The sequence below is a fragment of the Vipera ursinii genome (assembly GCF_947247035.1).
Source record: "Vipera ursinii genome assembly, chromosome: 1".
Lineage (NCBI taxonomy): Eukaryota > Metazoa > Chordata > Lepidosauria > Squamata > Viperidae > Vipera > Vipera ursinii.
Window position 1 is genome coordinate 17,467,174 of NC_139512.1, and position 27,109 is coordinate 17,494,282.

A 27,109-nucleotide genomic window follows, 5' to 3' on the forward strand; every position below is an offset into this window, starting at 1 on the left:
GGCTCCCTCGTGCCAAGCTTGAAGTGCAACAGACAAGCAGACAAGGGCATCGGCCGTGCTTGTCGAGGGTCGAGGGTCTCTGGCGAGAGCAGGATGAGGGCTCTCCTTGGCCTCTCAGCAGCGTAGTAGGGAGGGAGAGGTCCAGCCCCCCCATCTTGTGCTGCGTGCCGCAGAGATCGGAGTTCTCTCCACCCCACTTTAATATTCACGTGAAGCCGCTGGGCGAGATGAGCCATCACTGTGGGTCAAGGTACCCGCAGGTGATACCTACAGTGGTGCTGTGGCCACCCACAACTTGGGGCTCTCCTGGACCCACGACTCCTGCTTGAGGAGCAGGTAGCAGCCGTGCCTAGGAGACCCCGTGTGCAATTTCCTCTCCTGGATCAGGACTCCCTGCACTCGGTCGTTCAAGCCCTTGTCATCTTACGGCTGGACTACTGGAACACACTCTACACAGGGCTACCCTTGAAGAGCATTCGGGAGCTACAGCTAACGCCGAGCGGGGTGGCCTGGGTACCACAGGACCAAAGAATGGCACCACAGCTCCGCTGCATTAGTTTGTGGTCTGCTTCCAGGTGCAATTCAAGGTGTTGCTGGTCACCTTTAAATGGGCCCAGGTTACTTGAGGGACCATCTCAACCACTGGGATAGGCCCGCCCCACCTGACAAGTGGCTGTCCAGTCTCTTCCCAAAAGCCTCCAGCGATGGGGCACCCACGGCTTCCAGAGGCGCCCCCTGGTTGGTTGTTCTCACTGCGAGTTTCTCCTTGGTTGTAGGTTAAGATAAGCATGGAGCACGACGGTGAACGCAGCAAATGGCCCCAATCGGGGTCAAACTCTAGCGAGCCCTAATCCCACAGCCCCCCCTGGCCCTGCCCTGGGGAAGAACCCCCAAGCAGGTCTTCTCCCTCCCTCGATGGACCCTCATTCCATAACGGCCAGGCCAAAAGAACTGAGACACAACGTTTGGGCGTGAGCAGCTCAAGTTTCATCAAGTTTATTGTTTAACCTGCTTTGGAGTAAAACAAAAGTTCCGTGTACATTATTTATAAAATGGCTTAAATTAAGGCAAAATCCTGTAGTGTCTAAACAAGTGCCCGTCGTTCTGCACGAGAGCCAGGCCCACTGCCCCCCCCTCCGTTGCCCCAAAGGAATCGGGGCGAGCCCCTCTGAAACAAGGTTGTTGTGTCCCCAACCGAGGGCCAACTGCACAGGGACCGGCCAGCGACTCAGCAGAAGCCGGGAGGACTTTCAATACGCAGGGTTGTAAAGCTACATCGTACAGTCCAGAGAACAAAAAAAATGCAAACACACCACACTGAAACATGAGGACAAGACAGGCCCAGCTGAAGGGGGACTCGGAGGAGGCTCCCCGTGTTAAGACCCTGCAAGTCTTCCGGTTCTTCCCCCCTCCCGTCAAGGCCTCTGCTGCTTCACAGGGAGTGGGCAGGCACACCCACCCGCCCCCCTCGGCCTCCTGGGGGTGGGGTGGGAGCTGCAGCCACTGCCTTTCCCAAGCGGCTGAGGACACGATCCGCAGGTCAGGGACCTCCTCCTCGGGTCCCAGCTGGTGCTCCCCATTCAGCCCCACTAACCCTCGCCCGCTGCCTCCAGCCCCCACCCCCACCCCCCACAAGCTAAAACCCAGGGTTGCAGTGCCTAATCGGGGCTCCGGCTGTTGCTTTGGAGGAAGACTTGCCTCTGGCACGGCCTTGTTCCCTGGAAGTGGCCTCCAGGCAGCCCCAGGAGCCACTTCCACAAAGAGCCACAGGCGTGCGTGGAAAATCGATCCCTGCCTGCCTGGTCTGGCCGGTCTGAACCGACGGCCCCGAGAGCTGGGAAGGGCACCCCACCTCCTCCTGAGCTCAGAGGCCAGCAATTTGGGGTGCTGTGCCCCAAGGCACAGCGGGCCCCGACACCCCTTCCTGCCAGCGCAGGAGCCCCCGGAAAAGAAAAACAGCGCTAGAAGCCTGCAGAGACAGATTGGACACGTTTCATTTTGAGACCGGCTCGTTCCTTGAGGACAGGACGTGGGCGGCGCCGTGGCAGGGCGAGTGCAGGAGGGCCGTCCACGGAAAGATGGGTTTTAAAAAGAGGAAACCGTGGCGGAGAAGAGCTCCTTCCTGCACAGCCCTAGTGAGGCTAAAGCGATTATCACGGCCACGCAAGTGCAAATGCTGCCTACGGTTTTTTTAAAAAGGTCTTAATGCTAACCAGCAGACTGAAACAGGGAAAGGAAAGGCATCCACTTGCCGATCTGTCTTTTAAATAGTTGCTGAAATTCTACTCGAACCTCCGTAAAGCACCATATTCAAGATGGGAGGGGGATTTGGTATGAAACCTGGGAGTCTCCTAATGGTCCAGGAATCCACGTGGCCTCTCGGAGCGAAGCGCAAAGGTGAACTAATCAGTCCTCAGCTGCACTGGGGGGGGGAGGGGGGACGGGGGGGAGAGGGAGTCTAGCCAGACTGACTGTGTTCGGCCGGGGGGCTCGGCTGTCCCCGAGCATCGTCCTTCAGAGGGTCTTCGGGCGCCTCTCCCTCCTGCGGCTGGTCGGGCTGGGGCTCAGCAGCGTCAGGCTCCTCTTCCTTCGCCTCCTTCTCCACCTCCAGGAAAGGGGCGCGTGGCTCCTCCTCCTCCTCAGGGCCCAAGGGGGGGCTGGCAGGCTCCCTGGGGGGGGCAGTGGAGGCGGCTGCTTCTCCATCGGCCTCTGGGTGGGATGCTGGAGGACCCCCCCCTTTTGGGGGAGCAGAGCAGCCGACGGGGGAGACGACTAAGGGAGGATGAGGTAGCTCTTTCTGCGTATAGAAAAGCAGAGGTCACGATCCTAGGGCAGAGACAGAGAGAACGGGCCCCCAGCAGCCCCAGGACAGGCTCTCGAGAGGCCCCAGCCCTGAATCCAAGCCCCTGGGGAGCAAGGAGGAGGAGGAGGAGGAGGGACGGCTGAGATTGCCCAGCCCAACCGGGCCTCTCTGCTTGAAAGCGCCTCCCTGGCTGCTTCCCCACCCCACCCCACCCCGCTCTGGTTCAGCAAGGATGCCAAAAGCAGCCCCGGATTGGGCGGCACCCGTCCCGGTCTGTCAGGGACACCAGCCGAAGGACCCGGGTCGGTTTTTAGGCTTCTCGTGCCATTCCCTGGTGGCGAAAAGCAAAGGGAGCGAGAGGGGAGCTCAGCTCTGAGTGCCGGCTACGGGGTGAGGGCCAAGCCTCCCACCTGGAAGGGGTGTGTGGGGGGGTCTGGGCTGCTTTTCACCACGGCATGTGCCATCCTCCCCCCAACAATAACTTTCCGGGCTGCTAAATACACCAGCTTCGGCCAGTTCAGCTCTGCTGCTCTCAGCTCCCCTGCAACCACCGGTGGTCTTGCCAGGAAACACGGGACTTTTCAAAGAATCTCACCTTCCTGCAGTTTGGGGAACAGGAGGGGCTCTCACCTGCCAGCCAAGCCCTTTAACCTTTGGCCTGAAGGCTCGCCTCTCAATTCAAGGAGTAGCTCGGCCCGGTGAACTCTCCGCTCATCTCCAAAAGGGAGAAACTGACCAAGCTTTGCTGTGCTAAAGCCCACCACCGCCGCCAGTCTATGGCAGTACCAACCCGTCTGTGTTTGTGTGTGTGTGTGTGTGTGCGTGTGTGTGTATGTGTGTGTGTGAGAGAGAGAGAGAGAGGGAGGGAGGGAGGGAGGAAAAGGGCAGCCACAAGAGCAGCACCTGAAACGGTACAAGGCTGGAGAGGGGATCCTGGAGTCCAGGCTGCCTTGGTGGAGCAGTGGGCTAATGCCTCCTTAAGGAACACCAGCTGCCTGCAATTAGTGCAGGTTCGAGTCCCACCAGGCTCAAGGTTGACTCAGCCTTCCATCCTTCCGAGGTAGGTAAAATGAGGACCCAGATTGTTGGGGGCAAGAAGCTGACTTTGTAATAATGCCGCTTGGGTGTGTGTGTGAAAGCCCTAATAAGCAGGCATATACATAGAATGAAGGCTACTGCTAAGCTTGTAAGCCGCCCTGAGTCTTCGGAGATGGGCGGGATATAAATGGAATTAAAATAAAAATAAAAAAATAAAATATTAGGAAATAGCAAATCTAGTTACAGCTCTTCACCCAGGGCCCCCCTGGGGGGGAGGGGAGAGCGCCCTCGCTTCATCACGCTTTTGTTTTTGCTTATTGATTTTATTGTTCGATTGTTGTTGAGTTATGCAACATACAAGTTTAGTCAGTAACAGTTAATAGGTGGGTGAAAATCCCAAATACCTCGCAGACGATGGAACCCATAAACCATAAAACTCCACTGCACGCACACACCCCACAACAGGGCCGCAGTGGATCAAGGCGTCCCCAGGGAATCCTCCCAGGTTGGGGGGTGGCTGAGACGCACCAAGCCCCCCCCCTTGGACGGGAGCCTCACAGCACCACTAGGTTGACTCCCCCCCCCGGCCGCTCACTTCCACAATGCATAAGCGCCCCCCCCATCAGCAGAGCAGAGTCGGCCACTTTTTCCCATGTTCCCCAGCAAGTGGCCTGAAGCAGGATGCCAGGGAGGGAGGGTCCCTGCCCTGCAGGGTCAGAGGGCGAGGGGGCTTGCAGACGCCCCCCCCCCACCCTCCAGCCGCTGTTTAAGCTCCACCACCCGAGGACGACTCTTGGGAAAACCTTTCTGAGATCCAACTGAGCTCTCTTCTGCCTCCTCCTTTCTCACCCTACCCTCTAGGGCCGGGGTTCTCGGGGGGGGGGGCCGAGACCCTCCTGGAGGTCCACAGAATCAAAACTACTGGCCAGCATATGTCAAAAGATAAGCGGTATTAGAAGAAGCAGTCGTTCCAGCGAATGTCTCTGGGGTCCTCCGTTATTTCTAAAAGCGGGAAGGGATCCCAAAAGGAGGCTTGGAAGCAGAGCTGCTTGCTCCCCCCCCCCCGCCTCCGAGCCGAAGCTCCGGCTGTGAAGAGGCCAAGCCCAGAAAAGCTGAAGGGGAAGGGAGAAAGAAGAGGCAAAACCTCCCTCGTCTGGAGGGGAGCAGCGGTACGAGAGTTCTACTCAACTTTAATTCTAGTTAGGGGCTCGCTAGATTCATATCAAACTGGTATTCACCGCAAAGCCGCTGCCCGTCCAGAAGGTGGCCAGCTCCTGGCGCCACAGGGCCACGAGGAGGCTGGTGAGGAGCGTGCAGGGCACCAGGTAGAGGAGCGCCGGCTGGCCCTTCCGCATCCAGGCCAGGGCCGCAAAGGTCGCCAGGAGGCCCACGCCGTAACCTGCAGGGGGGGAGGAGGAGGAGGAGGAGGCGGCGGCAGGGACCCCTCTCGCCCGGCCAGGCCCCGGCCGGAATGCCAGGAACCGGGACGGGGAGCCCAGACCCGTGTGCCGAAAGAAAAACAGAGGGAAGCTCCCGGGAAGGCCTCCTGGGCCTCCGTTTCCCTCTGAGCCAGACGGAGGGGGAGGCAGCAAACGTACCTATGGTGCAAGCTACGAAATACACTCGGGACGACTGGACTTGAATATCAAACCTGTGGCAATAGGCCACAAGCAGACCTGCGGGGAGGGAGGGAGGGAGAGGAATCGGCTTCCTGTCCCAAACCGAGTCAAGGCCATCTGCACAGCAGCCGGCGTCACAGGGGTGCCCTCCCACCCCTCACGACCCCGCCCTAGGCCCAGGGGAGAGCCCGAGAAGGGGGCAGCCAGGGGTGGTGGGGACCTCATCCAGGCCCCCCTGGCCAAGCAGGGAGGGAGGGAGGGAGGGAGGGGGCAGAAGGGGGTGGGAAGCTTCTACCTGGTACCAAGATGTCCCCAAATCCCAGGAGAGAGAAGGGCCTGTCGCAGAGGGCCAGTGGGGAGAAGTTGAGACGGGGGACCTTCAGCACCATCGGGAGCTTTGGAAACGAAAAAGGCATCACAGCTCTCCTCGCCCCTGTCCTGCCTGGGCTGCAGGGCTTCCCCCTCCCCCACCCTCTGCCTGGCCAAAGGGGCAAGAGGGTCACCCCCACCGGGAGCCCAGGACAGGGCCCAACGCCACAGGGAGGCCGAAGGCATTTTCTTCACGGCGGCTGTCGACACCCCAGGCCTCGCAGGCCTCTCTGCCTGGGCCTTTCCTAAAGGTGACCTGTCTCGTTTCCCGGGGCTGAAAGGGGCTCCGGCCGCCAGGCACTCGGGTACCAGGGGATTCTGCCTGTCAGCTCGTAGGCCCCTCTCTCTGCCCCAACGGCCCTGTCCCCTGCTCTGAGCGGAGGATGGAAGGGCCACGACTGACGGGGCGACGCTTGGGAGGTGGGCCTCTCCCCGGAAGGGTCTGCCTGCAGCCCGCCAAGGGGGAGCACTCTGGTCTGGGGCACCTTAGCTGACTTTTCATCTGGCCCCTCTTTGTGTCCTGCCCCCTGCCATCTTCCAGGGCACACCCCTCTCCCCCCCCACCGGTACCTCTGATGGCCAAGAGTTGCTCGCCATCGCCCCTCGGTGGCTAAATGCATGTGGACCCTGCACGCCACAGGCGAGCACGAGAACCGTGGCAGCCAAGGGAAGGGGTGGCAAGCCTGGCCAAGGGGCCCCTGACGCCCCCTAACGGAAGCCGAGGGCCTCTGATGCCTGAAAGCCACCTGGCAGACCCAGGCCATAGATCAGCTCTGCAGCGATGCCCTTGGCGGCTCAACAGCCCCCCCCCAGCAAGCCAGCTCTTCCCACCCTGGCAGCTGCTCACAGAGGAGGACGGGCGTCTCCCTCCCTCCCTGAGAAACACTCCTCCCCACCCAGAGATCTTCCTGGAAAGGAAAGCCCCTCCCCCCCACCTGCCTCGCCCCCCCCCCCAATGGTTCCAGAGCAGGCTGGGCTGCTGGGCAAGTCACAAAATCCCAGGGGGGTGGGAGGGGCCCCCAAGGGCCTTTTGGGTGGGCAAACAGATCCAGCTGTGCTGCCAGCATCCAACTCTCTTCTTTCCTCCTGTTGTGACTGGGGCATTCTTGGGGAGCCCCCCCCAGGCCCTTTTTCCCTTCCTGTGGTTGAGCCACGATTCCCTTCCCCCCCACTTGCCCTGGGGCGGCAGCATCTACTCACCTTTTCGCGAGTGGAGGAGTCAGTAGGCCCAGCAGCCACTTCCACCATGATGCTCTCCCCTGTCTGAAGGGACCAGGAAGGAGGACTCAGCGTGCCCCCAGGCCTCCTGGGGACCTAGGGAGCGCCCCAGCCCCACGGCCAACAGCACCGTGCCCTTCTTCTCCCTGGGGACCGAGCTCCCCTCCGCCTCAACCTCTGAGCAACGGAGCAGAGCTGCTGGACGAAGCAGAACGGGGACCCCCTGCCCTGGCCAGGCCCTCTTGGCATCCTCGCTGGGAAGTCCTCTCAACCAGCTGCCCTTCAGACGTCTTCGATTCCCAATCCTGGCTAGTTCCGGCTTGCAGGGATGGATTCCATAGGGGGCGATGGGACAAGTAGTCCAAGCAGCCAGAGGACACCTGCCACGCTTCCTTCCTTCTCCCCCCCAGGTCGGGAGACCTTCCGGGGTGAGGCTGCCCAGCCGGCCAGGCGTGTGAAAGGGGGGAGGGGGGGACCCTTCTCCAAGGCAGGGCGGGCCCTGGAAGGGAGCCCGCAGGGGGCAGCAGGGGACGCACCTTGGTTAGATACGGAGTTATGAAGACGAAAAAGACGTCGTACACGAAGAGGACCAGAAGGAGCAAAGTGCAGCCCTGGCGAAGAAAAAAGTCCAGAGTCAAAACAGCCACAGCGCCCCCTGCAGGCTGGCCAGGCCCTGCCTCTTCTGAGGGGAGGGTCTACTCCAGGCCCCCTGGGGAACTCTGCGGTTGGGGGGTGGGCTAGATGAGCCGGCTTGGACAACTTCGTCTGACGAGACAGGTTTCCTATATCTCCGTTTAAACTAGCAGCTGGAGCGTCCGGCTTGCAAGCACCGCCCTCTTGCCCCAGAGCAGCCGAGAGAGGCCCCACAAGTCGTGGGGTCCCCCTCCGTGCCTCAGCCTCATCTCCCAGGGCCAACCGGTAACCGTTTCCGAGCTCCCCTCCCCCCCCCCGGCACGTCTGTTGGCTTGCCCTGCTCCGGCCGGGAAGGCCAAAGCTCCCAGCCCTGTCCTGGGCTCTGGTGGCCCCACATGGCTGCTGGGAGGGAAGGGGGGGGGGGAAAGAGGGGCCCCCACCGCAGGCGGTTCTCAGCAGGCTTCAGCCGGAGCTCTGACGCCACACGGCGGGGCAGTGTGCGTGTGAGCGTGCGTGTGTGCACGCTGTCACGGCTGTCTCACCTTGAAGGTTGGCAAGCGGATGGTTTTCAGCATGTAGAGGCAGAAGGCAATCCCCAGAGCGTCTTGGAGGACCCAGGCCCACCTGGGGGAAGAGCCACCACACGCGGCTGATCCTTCCTGCCCTGCGGAGGCCTTGCGCCACCACCCCTCGGCTCATCCAAGGATGGTGACACCACTCCCCCGCAAGACTCCTGGGCAAAACGGGCCTCTCTGGCTCTGACCCGATCGGAGTCTCCGCCTGGACGGCAAATCCCCGGTGGAACCGGAATCTCTCCGGTTTTGCCTCCTGCGCGGCCTCTGCTGCTGTGCCAAGGGGGCCGACCGCAGGGGTCGTGCCCCAGGGAGAGAGGCCGGGCAGGTGCTGGAGGCCCCGGAGCCCCGCAGAGACCAACACCGCCGCCTGGGGCCATCCCAGGCCCTCTCCCCCGCCCCCTTTCTCCGGAGAGGAGGAGACGCCCTGCAGGACCTTCCGAAAGGCCAGCGTCGGCCATCCCCGTTTCAGGAGACCGGGGAGCGGAAGCCAGGAAGAGGGACTTACTGGTCCTCATTTCGGAAGAGGCCCCAGACCAGGCTGACGGCGACGCAGAAGGCGGCGAGGAGCAGCATCCGGACTTGGGGCCGTTTGTGGAAATAAGGCCAGTTGTTGCTGGGAACGCTGAAAGGCAGAGTGGCAGAGTGGCTCAGAGGCAGCGCCAGCGGGCACGGAGGACGGGGAGGAAGCAAGCTGTGCGGCAGGAGCGTGTCAGCGTGTGCAACACTCTCCAAGCACCTCCCTTCCCAAGGGAGTGGGTGGGTTCCTGAGGGTCCCCCCCCCACCTTCCTTCGGCCCTCACGCGCCTTTAATGCATCCGGGGAAGCTGAGCGTGGGTTGGAGAAACACCACTGAGAAAGAGGCGGGCGCTCCGTTCCCAGCAGCCACGAGCCACGCCGTCCTCGCCTGAACGTGGCCCGGAACGGAGCCGCCCGGGCCAGCCTGGCAGCAGAGAGGCCAGAACCTGCAGAGGGTCCCTGCCGCCCAAGAGCCCCTTCCCCAGGCGAAGACACCGGAGCCAGCAGCGGTCCACCTACCGGCACTTCCCGAGGGGGAACCTTCGGACAAACGGGGAAAGGCAACTGTAGAGGCCGATGGAAGCGGCCAGGCAGAATATCCCGATGATGGCGTACACTGAAGGGAAAGGGAGGAGGGAAAATCCTTAGGGAGGAGGAGGAGGAGGGGGCCCGGGAGCCCCCCCCCAAGAGCCAAACAAGCCAGGAATTAGAAGAAAAATTCTATGCATAACATTTATAGCAGGATGGGAGTCCAGCTGTCCTGGTTCTCCCCCCCCCCCAAACCCATCCCCGCCCCCCAGGAGCCGGCATCCTGTGGCTAGCAAAGAGGCCGGGAATTCGTTCAAATGGACAGGCAAAATATCTCTCCCCGCTCCCCTTCGCCATGAAGCCAAAGCAACATCCTGCAAGCAGAAGAGCCTCCGTTGCGGGCCTTGGTTCTGCCGTAGGCTGAAGGTTTGGCCAGAGCTGCCCTACTGGGTAACTGGGTGAAGCCGCAGCGCCCCCTCCCCCCCGTGTCTTTAAAGAAAGCCTCGTCAGCCCAGGAAACGGGGCTCACCTTCCAGGCAGGGGGAAGGAAGGCAGAATAGAAATAGAACAGAAATAGAAATAGAATCTGGAAGGGACCTTGGAGGTCTTCTAGTCCAGCCCACCGCTCAAGCAGGAGAACCTATACCATCTCAAACAAGAGACTGTCCAGTCTCTTCTTAAAAACCTCCAGTGGTGGAACGCCCAGGATTTCTGGAAGGGGCAGTTTCCATCATCCATGACAGGGCAGGGAGGAAAGGAAACAGACATTTTGGCCAGAATGATATTGGCCTATTTTTAGGGGGGGAATCAAAGCTCAACCGGAGGAGCAGGAAGCCCCCCTGCCAGTTCCTAGAAGCGCCTGCAGCTTCCAAGGGATGCCCCTTGTCAGGCATGGGGGGGGAATGGATGGGAAACCCGCCCCCCCACTGCAGATCCTTAGGCCCTCCACTCCTTTGAGGGGCTCTGCTCTGACGTGCAGGGAGTCGGCCTCAGTCCCTGCAGGGCAGGGCAGAAATCCGGAGGGAGGGCCAGGGTGGGACTCCGCGTGGGGAAGCCCCTGCAGGTCTGAACCAGGGTCCCAGCAGCAAACAAAGCCCAGGCTGCCTCCCCTTCTTTTAGCCCCTGGGGGACCTGGAGAGGTGGGTGTTCTGGCCGAAGAATCCCAGCCTCCCCCCCCCCCGCAGAAGCAGAGCCGAAGTAGACCCCAGAGACGCCAGGGGGCAAAGGCCGTAGAGACCGCCGCCCCCAGTCGGTACCTAGCTGGTCATAGAAGTAATAGAGGAGGACCAGCATAGAGCAACACATGACCACAAAGACTCCGATCATGACCGGGGTGACGTCCACCGTCTCGTCCTCCTGCTTCTCGGCCCCATCATCCCGCTTGTGCTTCATGTAGCGCCTGAGAGAGAGAGAGGGGGGTCCTCAGCGGAGGCTGCCCCCGCTCCACCTGCCCTTCTCCTCCTCCCCCCACCCCTCCAGGCCCTTCAGCTGCTGCCCTGTCTTGGGGGGTCAGGGGGCCTTCGGGACAGTCCCGGCCGCTTCCTCGCTGGCTGCAGTGGAACGGCTTTGCTGCTGCCGCGCTTGGTCGTGCCCAGGCAGCGGCTCCCTCTGATCCACACAGCCGGGCTGGGTGGGGGCTCCACAGGGCTGCCTCTCCTCCACTGCCTCGTCTTCCAAGCAGACGTGGGGGGTGCCGTGAGTGGACATTTTTGGCAGTTATATAAATGCAAATAAATAAATGAAATTACTAAGTCCTTTACAGATTCCTTTCCGGAAGATGAGCTGGTGAACTGTGGCTCAGCAAACCCTCCCCACTCAGAGGCAAGACTCCCCCAGCTGAGGGACAGGAAGGGGGGGCCATTAGAAGTGTGTGTGAGGAGAGAGAGCAGACCGTGGGGCGGGGGGGGGGCAGAGCAGCTGCCTTGTGCGGATATCCCAACAGAGGCCTTTAGAAAGGGCAGGAGATCAAGCTCCCCCACCCCCACCCCCCAATTCCTCCCATCCTTCAGGGCCACGTCGTCCCTGCACTTACTTCTTCACATCTCTGCTCCCAGCCCAGTATCCACCGATGGCCACCGTGCCCACCGCCATGACAAAGATGATCACCATGTTGTAGTCCAGAACAGGCTCGCCGGGTGCATACATGGCCACCTTGGCTGAGTGACCAAAGCTCTGCAGGGGAGGGGGTGGGGAGGGCGGAGAGAGAAAAAAAGAGAGTAAACGAGTGCAATGCAGAGCCAATGTTGTTTTCTCCGGGAATTGATCCTAGAGAGCTTGGGGGGCTTCCCATCCCACCCCTTTTCCAGGGCAGGAATCTTCTGACTGTCCCAGACCGATGGCTCTCCAGCCTCCCTCCACAACCCCCAGCGATGGGGCCCCCACAGCCTTAGGACACAGGCTGCTACTCTCTGGCTTCGGAGCTCTAAGGAAATTCCTCTTTAGCTCAAATGAGGGTCTCAAAGTCCCACCTGGTCCAAGCTTGGGGCCAGGGAGAACTGCTGTCCTGTGTGTGTACTTGGTATACACACACACACACACACAGTATACGCACACTACAGCAGCCTATGAGGGGAGGTGGGATCCAGCCGTGGTGCACCAGCCACTCCACTGAGGCCCCAGGCCAACTGGCAAAGGCCGGTCTTCGGGCTCTTACGGAAGGCCAAGCGAGTGGGGGCAGATCTGACCCCGGGGAGGGAAGGGGGGGCTAGATGTTCCAAAGGCCCAAGGGCCTGGCAGAGGGCCCCCACCAGCTGAAGATCCTTGACCGACGGGGGCCCACAGCAGGCCTCCTCTGCCGGCAGAAGTGTGCGGGGGGGGGGCGCCCCAATGGGGTGCAGCGGTCCCTCGAGTAGCCCAGACCCCACAGCACCCAGGGCTTTAAAGGTGATCTCCAACACCTTGAGACTTGCACCCGGAAGCAGACCGGCAGCCAGCGCAGCTTGCAGGAGGGCAGTGTAACACGGGGCCCCAAAGGCTGCCCGTGCCGCCCCATCCTGCACCGGCGGAAGCCTCCGAACGCTCTTCGTGGGTAGCCCCGCGTACAGCCCACTGCAGCAGTCCAGCCACGAGATGGCCAGGGCTCGAAGGACAGAGCGCAGGGACTCCTCCCTGCACGCTTCCCAACTCCTCAGCATCCTTTGCACATCGGGATGAGCAAACCCACGCCAAGGGGGACGGGGGGGGGGGCTGGCTACAGCAGCATGCGTGGCACCACCACCGTGTCTCCTGGCCTTGACGCTCTCTTAGTAATACTGGCCAAAGCAGCGCTGGCGTTTTTGGCAAAGGCAGCACACCATGGGGTGTGTTGACCGCCCCCCCCCCGAGTCTTTCTCGAGAGATCTTTCTACTGCTAAGCCGGGTGTCAGCCGATTTTCCCTGCCTAGTGCAGGGACTCCTGTGGCGCCAGACCCTCCGGAGACCCTTGGGGGGAGGGGAGGGGGACTCTCGGGGGGGAGGGGGGTCAGGTACACCCCGTGGCTTTGTCTCACCCGCTGGTTCTGGGGGAGTGCCCGCTTCGTCTCCTATCCAAGCCCAAATGTTGAGCGTTCATCCTCTGATAGTGACGTTTCCCCCCCCTTTTTGCCATTTCGGCGGCTCTCGTCACCATCCACACGGGGGCTGCCATTTTTGTTTACCTCCCTCCCTCACAATACTCGTCGTCATTTCCTTCTTGGAAATTGCCTCCTCTGGCCTGTAGCCAGAAAGTTGCCTGTGGCCCGTTACCGCTTCCCGCGGTCCTTGACGTACGACCACCGGGACGGAAACCTCTTGATTCCCTATTTTATGGCCTCTTTCCCACGGTCAAGCAAATCACAGGGTCAAGTGACCCCGCCCTCCCGCCCCCCTTGTCACAAGCCCCCCCTGGGGAAGGTCATAAATGGCGGTCAGTGACCCCAGGATGCTGTAACTGTTGCAAATACATGTTGGTTAACCAAGTGCCCAAATTTTGATCGCGTGACCCCCAGAATGTTGTGATGGTCATAAGTGTGAGGACCGGTCATAACGTTTCAGCACTCTTATAATTTCAAATGATTGTTAAATAAATGGCCATAGGATGAGGACTACCCGTGTCTCCCTCTGCTCTCTTATCTTCGCTAAGCGGCCAATCTAACACAACAGTTCAAACAATCCACTTTCCCACAAATATATTTGACTCCTTTGTTGCCTTTTTAAATTTCTCCAAAAAGCCAGTTTTGACTGGTTGCCTTAATCTATTTAAATCTTTAAATAGAAATTTAGCTCTCTGTTAGTTTATTCTTATCTTACTACAAAATGGATATCCACACAACCTTATCAAAAAGTGCCTGACCACTCACCCCAATACAGCACAATCAACCCAAGCCCTAAAACGGATCACACTGCCATACGTACATCGAGAAGATCTCAGAAACAGACTATATTACAACCACAGGGACTCAGCACAGCACACAAGCCAACCAAAGCCCCACCCCACACACAAACACCCTAAGTAAAGCAAAAGACCCAGAAGCCCCAGAAGAAAAAAGGAACAGGCGCCATCCACAACACACAACGCAGTGAGTGCAACAGCCACTGTGCGGGGCAAACAGGCAGACGGCCGGCAGAGCTCATCCAGGAACACCAGTGAGCAGTCAGAAGACAAGATAAAAACTCCTTAACGTCACAACATGTGGACAGGTTTGACCGTAGCGTCAGCTGGGAAACTGTGACCATCCTAGGCCAAGCCAAGCCCAAAGCACCGGGGGGGGGGGATTTCTAGAAGGCCTGTCACTCTGACTGACAGGCCATCCACAGATCTACATAAACCAGATCTACATATTGTGCAAAGACAACACTCAACAAGCCAAAAAAGGGAATAACAACAACAACAACAACTTTTCAAAATACATCAAGAAATTGCAGCTTCCTGCAATAACTCCAGCAAAGCTACAAAAAACTGCGCTACTCGGAACATCTTACATTTTAAGGAGATGCCTGGTTGATACCTAGGATGCTGGCAGCAACCCGTGTCAACCATTAGTGCCAGTCAGTTTGAGTGTTCAGTTGACTGAGTTTCATGTTTTATGAATAAAAAATTTATATAATCATCATCATCAAAAATTGGTCAGCACCAGGTGAAGATGAACTGCATGGGTTTTGGTTGAAATATCTGTTATATACCCACTCATTGCCAAGCAGTTCAAACAATATACTACAAGGAGGAGAAATTGAAAAGTGGCTAACAACTTGGGAAGGCTGCACCAGAAAAGTAGCTAGGGCCCTGATTGGATTGCATTGTATTTGAACTGCATTTGGGGCCCTGATTGGATCTGCATCGCCTTTGGGCAGTATTTCAACTGCTCAGAGCTGCTGGGAAGTGCTACATTCTGTAAATTTTGGGAAGGCTGCACCAGAAAAGTAGCGGCCCACACGCCTAACGGCACGGGAATTATATAACTAAAAGTCAAAAACAGCAGCGGTACATTCAGGGAAAGTGCGTCTGAGATTCCTTGTATCTCAGAACGTCTGACTTAGTTCAGTGCAACACTTGTTTTGCAGCTGTCTTTCCCAGTACCCTTTTCAAACTTGGAAACTGTCCTATCTGTAAACAAATCACTAGTCTACAAGGACAGATTATTTATCTAGGGTCTGTAATCTGTGCCCTTCAGGCAGAAATTAGGCGTCCACTTCAGCCCTTCTGCCCTATTAAGCCTCCGTGCTATCTGCCCCCTCTACCACAAAGATCCTGCAGGAGAAGGGCAGTGTGGACAACCGCAGGATATGGCAGGGTGAGAGCTGTGAACCATAAACACAAAGCTTTCGCTGTGTCCCTGCACAACAGATACAGTGCCCTTTCTGACCTTAATAGGGATATTAAGGAGACGGGTAAAGGTATCTGTGATAATAACTCAAATAAGCAGGGGATCGTGGTCCAAGATGAAAAACTTGTTTTCAACAGGGAAAAGTGCGAATCTGGTATTACACACCAGTCACGCAAGAAGAGAAAGGCATCCAAAAAGAGAAGCCACCTTCTGGTTGGTGATTCAATTATAAGGGATGTAAATTTAGGAAAGGACACAGAGGTTTCGAAAGGGGTCAGGTGTCTTCCAGGTGCTAACTGCCAGTAGGGACAAGAAGCGTATTTCTAAAATAACCAAGAATGCCAGCAAAGACTGTGATGTGGAGGCTATTGTACATCTTGACACTAACGATCTGTCCCAAAAAGATGTACTCTCTGTGCAGAATGATTTCCAGGGCTTGGGGCAGGAACTTAGCAGAATAGGCTGTAGGCTTACTTTTTCAGAGGTTTTACCAGTGTATAAGGAGCAAAATGGAAAAGGCCAGCGTATAGCACAATTCAATATGTGGATAAAGGAGTGGTGTAAAGGGGAAGGCTTTGTATATATTAGTCACGATTTCTGTAGCTGGTCCAATGAAAAAATGTACAAAAATGATGGTATGCATCCTTCAAAGAAAGGGACGGAGTTGCTCGGCTATAAATTCACAGACTTTCTGGAGGAATATTTAAACTAAACAGCGGGGACAGTGAGTTAATTGATATAGAACATCCCTATCCCTGCCAATGTAAAAATTATAGGGCTATCAATGCATGTAACATAGATGTGTGTGTGGATAAGAATATCAACCCTGCTGTCAAGCAAAATCAAGCTTCTATTAGCGAGTGCCACACAAAGTGTGCCACTCGCTAATAGAATATAATAAACTATAAACTATGAAGTGCACTAACCAAATAGGTGGTAAGACAATAGGGGAACTCAGGCACCACACAGGTTATGTAGAAAGTAAACACAGGGTCAGACATAAAGGACTCAAATGTCTATACACCAATGCACAGAGTATGAACAGCAAACAGGGTGAACTGGAAATTCAGTTAATGAGGGCAGATATGATATTGTTGCCATTATGGAAACATGGTGGGATGAAATCCACAAATGGAACACACAGCTAGAGGGATTTAAATTATTTAAAAGAAACAGGCCAAATAAAAGAGGTGGAGTTGCCCTCTATATAAGGAATAACTACATCTCTACAGAAATAGAGCACAAAAATAATGAAAACTGTAAACTTGAATGCATTTGGGTCAATATAAAAAGGGGGGGAGGAAATGACATTGCCATAGGTGTATACTATAGGCCACCCAACCAAACAGAGGAAATAGATGAACTTTTTGCTAGTCAGCTAACTAAGGTATGTAGGAAGCACATCACAATAGTAATGGGGGACTTTAACTACCCTGACATCAACTGGGAGACAAACTCCGCACCAAGTGGAAGATCAAACAGATTCCTGACAAACCTAGCAGACAGCTTTGTTACCCAAAAAGTAGAGAAGGGAACTAGGGGATTAGCCATATTGGATTTAATTTTCACTAACAGAGATGAAATTATAGAAAGTGTCAAAGCCACAGGAACCTTGGGGGGAAGTGATCATGCAATATTGGAATTCAACATTATGGAAGCACAAGCAATAGAATACAGCCAAACTAGAGTCTTGGACTTTAAAAGAGCTAATTTCAATAAACTTAGAGAGACCTTGGGAAGAATTCCATGGATGAGAATCCTAAAGGCGAAAACAACTCAAGAAGCTTGGGAAATTTTGAAAAGTGAGATAATAAAGGCCCAGTCTAGCACAATACCAACAAAGAAGAAAAATAACAGCTTTCAAAAGAAACCAGCATGGCTGCATAAAGAACTCTCTGATAAACTGAAAGATAAAAAGGACAAGTATAGGAAGTGGAAAGAGGGGCACATAACTAAGGCAGAATATCAGCAAACAGCTCGTGCCTGCAAAGATGAAGTGAGGGAAGCTAAGGCTCCAAATGAACTAAGGCTTGCGACCAAAGTAAAAAATAACAAAAAATGCTTCTTTCAACATATAAAAAACAAGAAAAAAGTAAATGATTGGTCCATTAGTGGGTGAAAGTGGCAAGGTGACAAGCAACAGGGAGAAAGCAGAACTATTTAACTCGTTTTTTGCATCTGTCTTTACACAAAGGGAAAAAACAGACCAACCTATCAAAAATAGTGCCATAAAAGACAGAATAGAAACACAAGTTAAGATAGGCAAGAAAATGGTAAGTGAGCACCTGTCCAGCCTAGACGAGTTCAAATCACCAGGACCAGATGGATTACACCCTAAGGTTCTCAAGGAACTGGCAGACATGATCTCAGAACCACTGAACTATATTTTTCAAAGATCCTGGAGCACTGGGGAACTACCAGAGGATTGGAAAAGAGCTGATATAGTTCCCATCTTCAAAAAAGGAAAAAAATGGATCCAGAAAATTACAGACCTATCAGCCTGACCTCAATGCCTGGGAAAAGACTGGAAAAGATAATCAACAACGAATCAGTGACCACCTAGAGGCAAACAAAGTCATTACCAAAAGCCAACATGGGTTTGTCAAAAACAGATCATGCCAGATAAATCTTACTGCATTCTTTGACCAAGTGACAAAATTAGTGGATCAGAGGAAAGCTGTGGATATAATTTACTTAGACTTCAGTAAGACATTTGATAAAGTAGATCACAACCTTCTACTTGGATAGGGCGCGCAACTTGGGAGTCCTCCTAGATTCACGGCTTACCTTAGAAGATCATATAGTAGCCGTGACTAGGGGGGCTTTCGCTCAGGTTCGCCTGGTGCGTCAGTTGCGGCCCTATCTAGACCGGGATGCCCTGTGTACGGTCACTCATGCGCTCGTGACCTCTCGCCTTGACTACTGCAATGCTCTCTACATGGGGCTTCCCTTGAAGACCACTCGGAGGCTCCAACTGGTACAGAATGCGGCCGCGAGAGTTGTCTTGGGAGTTTCCCGGTACTCCCATGTTACACCTTTGCTCCACGAGCTGCATTGGTTACCAGTAGTCTTCCGGGTGAGGTTCAAGGTTTTAGTGATGGTTTTTAAGTCCTTACATGGCATGGGTCCGGAATACCTCGGGGACCACCTGCTGCCGGCGTCAACACCCCTCCGCCCTGTGCGTTCCCACAGAGAGGGCCTCCTCAGGGTGCCTCCGGTCAGAGAATGCCAACTGGTGGCCCCCAGGGGGAGGGCCTTCTCTGTGGGCGCTCCGGCCCTGTGGAATCAACTGCCGGTTGAGCTCCGGATGGCACCGGATCTCCGCTCCTTCCGGCGCGGGTTAAAGACCCACTTATTCGAACAAGCTGGCCTGGCCTGATGGGGAGTCAATTTAGGGTTTTAATTATTTGTATATTCCTATTGTTTTACTTTGGGCATTAATTTAATTCTTTTTTTAACTTTTGTACTTTTGTATTTTTATTATATGCCCTGTTCACCGCCCTGAGTCCTTCGGGAGAAGGGCGGTATAAAAATCCAATAAAACTGAAACTGAAACTGAAACTACTTGATAAGATAGAAAAATTTAGGTTAGACAGAATCACCACCAGATGGATTTGTAGCTGGCTGACAGGCCGTACTCAGCGTGGGGTCCTCAATGGAACCGCATCTACATGGAAGGAAGTGTGTAGTGGGGTGCCCCAGGGCTCTGTTCTGGGCCCAGTGCTCTTCAACATCTTCATCAACGATTTGGATGAGGGGTTAGATGGGGAACTCATCAAATTTGCAGATGACACCAAGCTGGCAGGAATAGCCAATACTCCAGAAGATAGGCTTAAGATACAGGAGGATCTGGACAGACTCGAACACTGGGCGCTATCTAACAAAATGAAATTCAATGGTGAAAAAAGTAAGGTTCTGCATTTAGGCAGGAAAAATCAAATGCACAGGTATAGTATAGGTGGTACCTTGCTCGATAGTAGTAACTGTGAGAGGGATCTCGGAGTCCTAGTGGACAATCACTTCAATATGAGCCAGCAGTGTGTTGCGGCTGCCAAAAAAGCCAACACAGTGCTAGGCTGCATTAACAGAGGGACAGAATCAAGATCACGTGAAGTACTAATACCACTTTACAAGGCTTTGGAAAGGCCACACCTGGAATACTGCATCCAGTTTTGGTCACCACGATGTAAAAAAGATGTCGAGACTCTAGAAAGAGTACAGAGAAGAGCAACAAAGATGATTGGGGGACTGGAGGCTAAAACATATAGGGAATGGTTGCTGGAATTGGGTATGTGTAGTTTAACGAAGAGAAGGGTGAGGGGTGACATGATAGCAGTGTTCCAATATCTCAGGGGCTGTCCCAAAGAAGAGGGAGCCAAGCCATTCTCCAAAGCGCCCAAAGGCAGGACAAGAAGCAACGGATGGAAACTAGTCAAGGAGAGAAGCAACCTAGAACAAAGGAGAAACTTCCTGACAGTTAGAACAATTAATCAGTGGAACAACCTACCTCCAGAGGTGGTGAATGCTCCAACACTGGAAGTTTTTAAGAAGAGACTGGACAGCCTTTTGTCCGAAATGGTATAGGCTCTACTCGGAACATCTTACATTTTAAGGAGATACCTGGTTGATACCTAGTATGCTGGCAGCAACCCGTGCCAACCATTAGTGCCAAGTCATTTTGAGTGTTCAGTTGACTGAGTTTCATGTTTTATGAATAAAAGTTTTATATAATAATAATAATAATAATAATAATAATAATAAGAAGAAGAAGAAGAAGAAGAAGAGAAGAAGAAGAAGAAGAAGAAGAAGAAGAAGAAGAAGAAGAAGAAGAAGAAGAAGGAGGAAGGGACCTTGGAGGTCATCTAGTCCAGGGGTCAGCAACCTGAAACAGTGAAAGAGCCACTCGGAACCGGTTCCCTCACAAAAGGATAAACTGGGAGCTGCAAAAAAATGTGTGTGCATGCACGTACATGCGCGCATGCGCAGTAGTTGGAAGGGATCTCGGAAGTCATCCGGTCCAACCTGATGCTCAGGCAGGAAACCCTATCTAGATAAGTTATCTGGGGTTAAATACCAATGATACATCACCTTATAAAAATTTTCTTTGAAATTATAATTTAGTGCGAATTTTAAGCCTTTCGTCCACTTATTCTCCCATTGTTCAAGCATCAGATTATACCCAAAGTTCCTTGCCACTGAATCATACAGTGTTTTTTACACGTTCACTTTCCAAATTCAATTTCAATAACATTTTATAAACCTTAGGAATAATATCACTACCACGTAGTAAAATTTCCAATTCATTTTTAACAAAATCGAACCCATAACTATTTTTATCTAGTTTAAATTTTTCTTTCCACTGTACGTATGTAAACCATTGGCAGACATGAACTTCTGATTCTAATTCTTCCTTAGACTTGAGGGTGGGGTCACCAAATTAAAAGATATTATTTTACCGTAAGTCCACCAGTCTGCCTTCACAATTTCTTTTCTAAAAAAGCTTCTTGGGAGGGGGGGGGGGGAAACACCCAAAGTGGCAACTTCATAAAGAGCCTTATTTCGTATTTATTCCAAACTCTTAGTATGGCACGTCTAACAAAATGATTGTTGAAATCAACATTTTATCATACCATAAACAACTGTACCATCTAAAACTTAATTCATGAGCTTCTAAATCAAGTAGCCTCTTGCTCTGGAGGTTCGCTCACTCTTTTAGCCAGACCAAACAACAAGCATCTAAATACAATTTCAAATCTGGTAAACCCAAACCCCCCTCTTTCCTCAGCATCTTGCAATAACTTATGTCTATTTCTTGGTTTCTTCCCTTGCCATATAAACTTGGAAATGTGATATCCCTCTTGTCATTGTTTAAATGGAATATCAGTTGCAAGTATTGGTAATGTCTGAAACAGGAAGGGCATCTTTGGTAAAACATTCATCTTAATTGCAGAAATTCTACCCAGTAGAGATAAATGTAATTTGTCCTATCTTTGTAAATCTTTTTAGTAACATTCCAGAGGGGCACATAATTACTTCCAAACAGTTTTGTATTTGTGTTTGTCAACATAACCCTCAAATATTTCACCTTTTTCTTGACCTTAAAACCAGGCCTTTGTAATCAATATATCACAATCCTGAGGACATATACTTAATTAACATTGTTGATTAAATCTGGAGTTTACTTTATAGACTTTGTCTATACCCATATCGAGAACTTTTCTTCCCAATTAATCAACTGAGCCAAACGCTTTAACCATCCTTAGTCTAATATCTTCTCCTGACTGTTCAAGAATTGCTCAAAAGCTTAACTGAGATTCCAAAATTGCACTCTCGTCAGGTCAGCTTCAAACAAAATATTTTGTCTTCTCCATTTTATGCTCCGTAACGTCCACTGTCCTTCTTCGCCTGTTTGATGTCTCCAGTTAAATGTTGGATTTCCTCCCAGAGTTCCTTTGCAAGTGTATCAAGTTTGGACTCAAGCTTCGTTCCCAATGCCTGAATTAATTCATGTGTTTTAGCTGCATGTTCATCCAAACAAGGTGTTAAAAATTCTGTATCTCCTAATAATCTATTTTTAATAATGTGTGGTTGAAACTTAAGATTTTAAAGTTAAAAGTTATAGTGTCAACACTGCTATCATCAGATGTTCTTGCTTTGACAACAGATGGGAATGGAGCCATTTTCTGCTTTCAGAATTAGTTGGTGCTGGGAGGAGGAATGTGGATGATAGTCCAGCTAGTCATAACAATAATAACTCGGCCGTGGGAATCCAAGGTTATTTATTGCGCCCAGAGTTGCTAAAGATTTGGCGGGCTGGAGAGCTGGAGAGAAGGCCCGAGCTTCACACTAATTGGGGAATGTGATTTATGACTGTTAATTGGAGGAGGGAATTGTGCTTTGCTACTTTGTGCCGAGGGGAAGGAAATTCAGTTTTTGGCTTTAACTATGTAGTGCCGATACCTTGTTTCTCAAAAAAAGGATTTCTTAAGGTAAACAATGCCTCGAAGTTCTTTTGAAGAGTTTCATCTATCGGAACCACGACATATAGATTTATAGCATAAAATCCAACGGGTTTGGCAATGCTAGTGGAAAGTTAAAAAGAGTAGCAATAGTACAGTCTTTAGGCTTCCTCTTGTGGTCAAACGTTACTATAAGAGAGAGAGAGAGAGAGGGAGGGAGGGAGGGAGGGAGGGAGGGAGGGAGAGAGACTGACTCTGCCTCTTTGTTTAGGTACCCACAGGTCTAGTCCAATCAAAAGCAGTTAAAATCGAAACTATTTCACCCTCTCCTCATGGCAAACTCAAAACATCATTCAGGCAGTCATTTGTTTTAAAAACAAACACAAAGAATTCTACAGAGTCAATTAGCAGTATAAAAACCTCTAGAAAGTTTTAATCCAAAAGTTTCCAGACTGACTTCCAGCTTTTTTATTTTGGCTCAGACAGACCAGCTCCTCCCCTCCTCACCACCTTAAAGCCACCGAGCTTCAGAAACGACGATAGTTCTATAAAAAGGAAACGACAGGCTGCAGCCAGAGGAAGCCTCTTTTAGCGTGAAAGGTAAATGTGCTGAAAAAGTGGTATCTAAGAAATTGTGGCACCCTTTATCGTCCCTTTTTAACGGTTGGTTTTTCCACAGTGAACTTGCAGGGTTGCCCTGCCTCAGCCAGGGACTCACCCGATTACTTCTTACTTACTTCTTCAAGAAGCAGTCTGAACGCGTCCAACTACTCAGGGGAACAAAAAGGTTGATTTCCAAAACCTCCTCTTTCCCAGGGAAGTTTCTTCTAGCTTAGAAAACATTCTAAGCCTAAAACCGTGGAGAATCTGTAGCAGATCGAGAGAGATTTGCTACCACCCGGAGGCCTCTTCTGGCAATCAGCACCCAGACGAGCACAGAAGAACTCCCAAGATTAACATCGAGGTTTGTCCTATCTATTATTGAGGAAGGTTTTCCCACTTCCTTATCAGATATTCCCTCATTCAAGTTACCCACCCACACATCCCCCTGCTCAGCTCTTAAATTACAGACAAGTATATTTTAATGAAATACATAAACGTGGAGCCCTTCCTCCCCAGAAACAAATGAGGTTTTTTTCCCCTTCAAACAGAGCATACAATCCTGCCCCCATCCCAGTGAACCAGCCAGCAGTGTTTGTATACTGCGCCATTTAGTTTTTCTTTTTGCCAGAAACTAACCCAGGATCAATTCCGCTCCACCTTTGTGAAGGTGGCTACGGAGTCCATTAAGAAACTCTGCAAGAGGCCCAACTGTCTTTTTGTCACTTAAAGGGACCGAGGAGCATAGGTTCACTGGAGAAAGGAAGGGGCGTAACCCTCTCCTTGGCCACCTGTCCAGAGGAGGTGTGCGTGTGTGGGGGGGGGGCAGGTCAAACGGTTACAAAGCATCGAATGGCTGAGATATGCAGTTACATCTCAGTAGTAAAACAGCCCACAATTTCTGTGGATTGCAGCTATGCTGACTGGCAACTGGTCCTCTCCAGGGGTGCAGGGGGGTCATTTCCCTCAGGTTTACAGGGTGACACTATTAGAATCAAACCAGGAATATTTTGCGTGGAATAACTGGAGTGGAAGAAGCTCTGGTGGTCTCTCTCAGCAGGGCCAGGGAAGTTCCCCGTGGAGGACTTGCAGAAATGATCTGAGGAAAACTCAGATTGGCAATTCTCGACAATTCCTGGAGGGTTGATAAGACCCCAGAAAACTAGAGGAGGCAAAGGCAGAACACTCTGCTGTGTGAAGTAGTGAGATCGCCTTCAAAGGGGGGACTGGATGGTCATCTTTCCAATTCAACACTTTAGGGCAGTGGTGGCGAACCTGTGGCACACGTGCCAGAATTAATAATAATAATAATAATAATAATTTAATTTCTATACCGCCCTTATCCCGAAGGACTCAGGGCAGTGTACAGGGCAATACAATAAAAAATACAATGTACAAAATTTAAGAAGGAATTAAATAGCGTAGCCCAAAATTACAATAAAAATTAATAAAATTAATATTAAAATGCCCCACTCCCATCAGACCAGGCCGGCTTGTTCAAATAAGTAAGTTTTTAGGCGGCGTGCCACTGCCGCCAGCAGCAGGTCCAAAAGGCCGCCCCCACTGCCTGGAGCAGGAGCCCCACCCAGCACAAAGGAGGCAAAGCAGCCAACTTGCAAGCTCGAGCAGAGGTGGTAGAGCAGAGGTCACCAACCACTGTCGACTGATGGACTGGAAGAAAAGGGAGGGGGAAGCATTTTACACGGAGGTGCGCATGGGGCTGCGAACACGCCCACGCTGCAAATGGGGTGGGGTTAGTGCCTGTGTGATACTAACCCTGCCCCGTTCTTCCATGGTGCAGTGTCTTGTATCTGCACCCCGCAGTGCTGTGGCAGCTGTTTTTGCGCCTTGCAGCACAGTGGCCCATTTTTGTGCCCCCAGGTTTTGCGTGCCTGAGGCGGCACTCAGAGGTGCCTCCCTGCCCCCCCCCCCGAGGGCACCACAATGTTGATGCGGCCCTGACACTTTGCGATAAATACGTGGGGTTTGGGTTGCGGTTTGGGCACTCGGTCCCTAAAAGGTTTGCCATCACTGCTTTAGGGCCCCCAGGTCTGCAAGGCAAGAGCCCACCAGTAAAAAAGAAGATATGCTATTTCTTCAGGAAACACTAGTCTTTCCGGGGGGGGGGGAGGTATATTGTTCCACAATTTACTACCGTTTATCAGTTAAATGGCGAATGTTACTTTCATTTTTAAAAAATGAACATTTTATCTAGAGCCGAGGTCCCCTATCCCCCAGTCCGTGGACAGGTACCAGGCTGCAGCGTGCCAGCAACCGGTTCACACAAACAAGCACAGCATGCAGCACACAAAACCATGCACACTGCGGTCCGCGGAAAAACCTTTCACCACGGAACCAGTCCCTGGTGCCCAAAAGGCTGGGGACCTCTGATCTAGAGGCACCTCACGTCTGACTATGTTGAAGACCAGACAAACACGGAGGAGGCTCACCTGTCCTATGTCCAGCATATCCGCATAGCTGAGCAGGGCCACTGGGATATCAATTTCCTCATACTGAGTCCGGTTACCAGCGGGCGGCACCTGAGAGGAGCAGAAAGGAAAGCAGCACCTAAATACACCACCTAGGAAGCATCAACTCAATTTCAGTGCCCCCGAAATCTGAACTCACAGCATCTATTTAACAAGTACCAGAGCCCACACATTCAACCCACATGCACTGGAGGGAGACTTGAAGATGCTCAAATTGTTACAGGATGCGTGTGCTTAGGAACACAAGGCCACGGTATAACCAAAGGAAAGGGCAAGAGAGGATCTTTTGCTATTGCCACAGGACAGAATCACCTTAAACCTTGGTGGATGGGTTGTGAAGGTGGCAGAACTTGCAGAAAGGGCCGAATCAATGTCTGACTAAGGAGGAAACAACTACTTTTATAAAAGACTTTTATGGACTTTATGTGGATAAAAATTTTCACTTTATGGATAAAAACGAAGTGATGACTTCTGGATGTACTGATTATTCAGGGCTGAACAGGGGAGAAGGGAACTACGTGATGCAACTTAGAAAGGGGGGAACGGTTCCAAGGACGTTTACTTCAATCAGAATAGAGCTGGAAGGAACCTTGGAGGTCTCCTGGACCAGCCCCCCTCTCAAACAGGAGACCCTATGCCGTTTCAGACAAGTGACCGTCCAGTCTCTTTTTAAAAATCTCTAGCGACGAAGCATCGACAGTTTCCGAAGGCTCCACCCGTTGATTGTCCTCACTGTCAGGAAGTTTCTTCACGCCAGGTTGCTCCTCTCCTTGATTAGTTTCCACCTGACGTTTCTTGTCCTGCCTTCAGATGCTCTGGAGGGCAGGTTGGCCCCCTTCTCTTCTTTGGGGCAGCCCCTCAAATACCGGAAGGCTGCTATCTCGTCCCCCCTGGTCCTAGCCAAGCCCAAATCCTGCAACCGTTCTTCACACGTTCTCGCCTCCAGGCCTACAATCATCTTAGTTGCTCTTCTTTGCACTTTTTGAAATGGGGTGACCAAAACCGGATGCAGGATTCCAGTATTCCGTGTATAAATAAGGATGTGCAAGCGAGATTCAAAGGCAGTCTTTCAATATCTTTTGTCTGTCTTCCTATCCCCTTCCGTCTTCTCCTCAACCAAGGCTATAAGAGGGAAGAGGAAACGGGGGGACCGGGGAACCCTTCCCTCCCTCCCTCCCTCCCTCCCCCCCCCGGGGCGCCCAAGGACGGGGGTCCCCACCCACCCCCCAACCCCCGCGGACTCACCAGCCTCTCCTTGCTGACGATGAGCAGCCCGCGGGCGCCGTTCACCTGGGCCAGGCGGACCTTCTCGTAGAAGGTGCAGTTGCCCCGCATCACCATGGGCACCGCGTTGCCGAAGCCTCCCTCGGGCACCTCGGAGGCCGCGCACAAGGCCGACGCCGTCTGGTCCTGCAGCGCCAGCGGAGACTGGAGGGAGGCACCGGGCGGGGGGGCGGAGGGGGAGGGGGGCCCGTCTCCGTCAGCCGCTCCAGCGCCCCCCCTCCCCTCCCCTCCCCTCCCCTCCCCCCGCGGCACTCACCGCCTTGCCCAGGTCGTGGGGCAGGTGGGCCCACTGGGAGTTGAAGAGGATGCAGTAGTCCTTCCCGCCGCCGCCGCCGCCCTTCTCCGGGAAGACGCGCGCCACGCCGAACTCGCCGGAGACCTGGCCGGGGGGGGAGGGGAGGGCAGAGCCAGCTCCGGGAACCCCCCCTCCCCCCTCCGCCCCCCTCCGCCCCTCCCCCCGCCCCTCCCCCCAGGCTCACCTGCGCCACCAGCAGCGCCAGCACCCAACTCCCGCGCGGCCCGCCAGCCGCCATGGCCGCCTCCCTCGCCTCTCGCCTCTCCCCGCGGGCACCGGAGGCGGCGGCGGGGGGGGGGCCACCGGCGCCAGGCAGGAAGCGAGCGCCCGTTGCTTAGCAACCCCGGAAGTTCCTCCCCGGCCGGCCGGGGAGCGCCGCCTCTTCCCGTCCGGAGGGGGCTCC

General features: G+C 53.3%; 1 protein-coding gene across 11 annotated transcripts; it reads right to left on the reverse strand.

Annotated features, from left to right (window-relative positions):
* Positions 1 to 980: 980 nt before the first annotated feature.
* SPPL2B (signal peptide peptidase like 2B) lies at positions 981 to 27,109 on the reverse strand. Of its 11 annotated transcripts, XM_083350407.1 has the most exons (16): positions 26,891 to 27,109; positions 26,668 to 26,790; positions 26,373 to 26,555; positions 25,089 to 25,178; positions 11,332 to 11,471; positions 10,556 to 10,698; positions 9,291 to 9,387; positions 8,761 to 8,877; positions 8,223 to 8,304; positions 7,584 to 7,658; positions 7,030 to 7,092; positions 5,756 to 5,855; positions 5,440 to 5,517; positions 5,080 to 5,240; positions 2,473 to 2,797; positions 981 to 1,271 (listed from the first exon to the last, which is right to left on the reverse strand). In XM_083350407.1, the coding sequence occupies exons 1-16, from the start codon at positions 26,942 to 26,944 to the stop codon at positions 1,063 to 1,065; spliced, it is 2,040 nt and encodes a 679-aa protein (XP_083206533.1). In that variant the 5' UTR covers positions 26,945 to 27,109; the 3' UTR covers positions 981 to 1,062. The 11 variants fall into 11 exon arrangements, with proteins under 11 accessions (XP_083206533.1, XP_083206536.1, XP_083206541.1 ...); XM_083350410.1 differs by lacking the exon at positions 7,030 to 7,092; XM_083350409.1 differs by lacking the exon at positions 981 to 1,271 and having other exon boundaries at positions 2,595 to 3,402.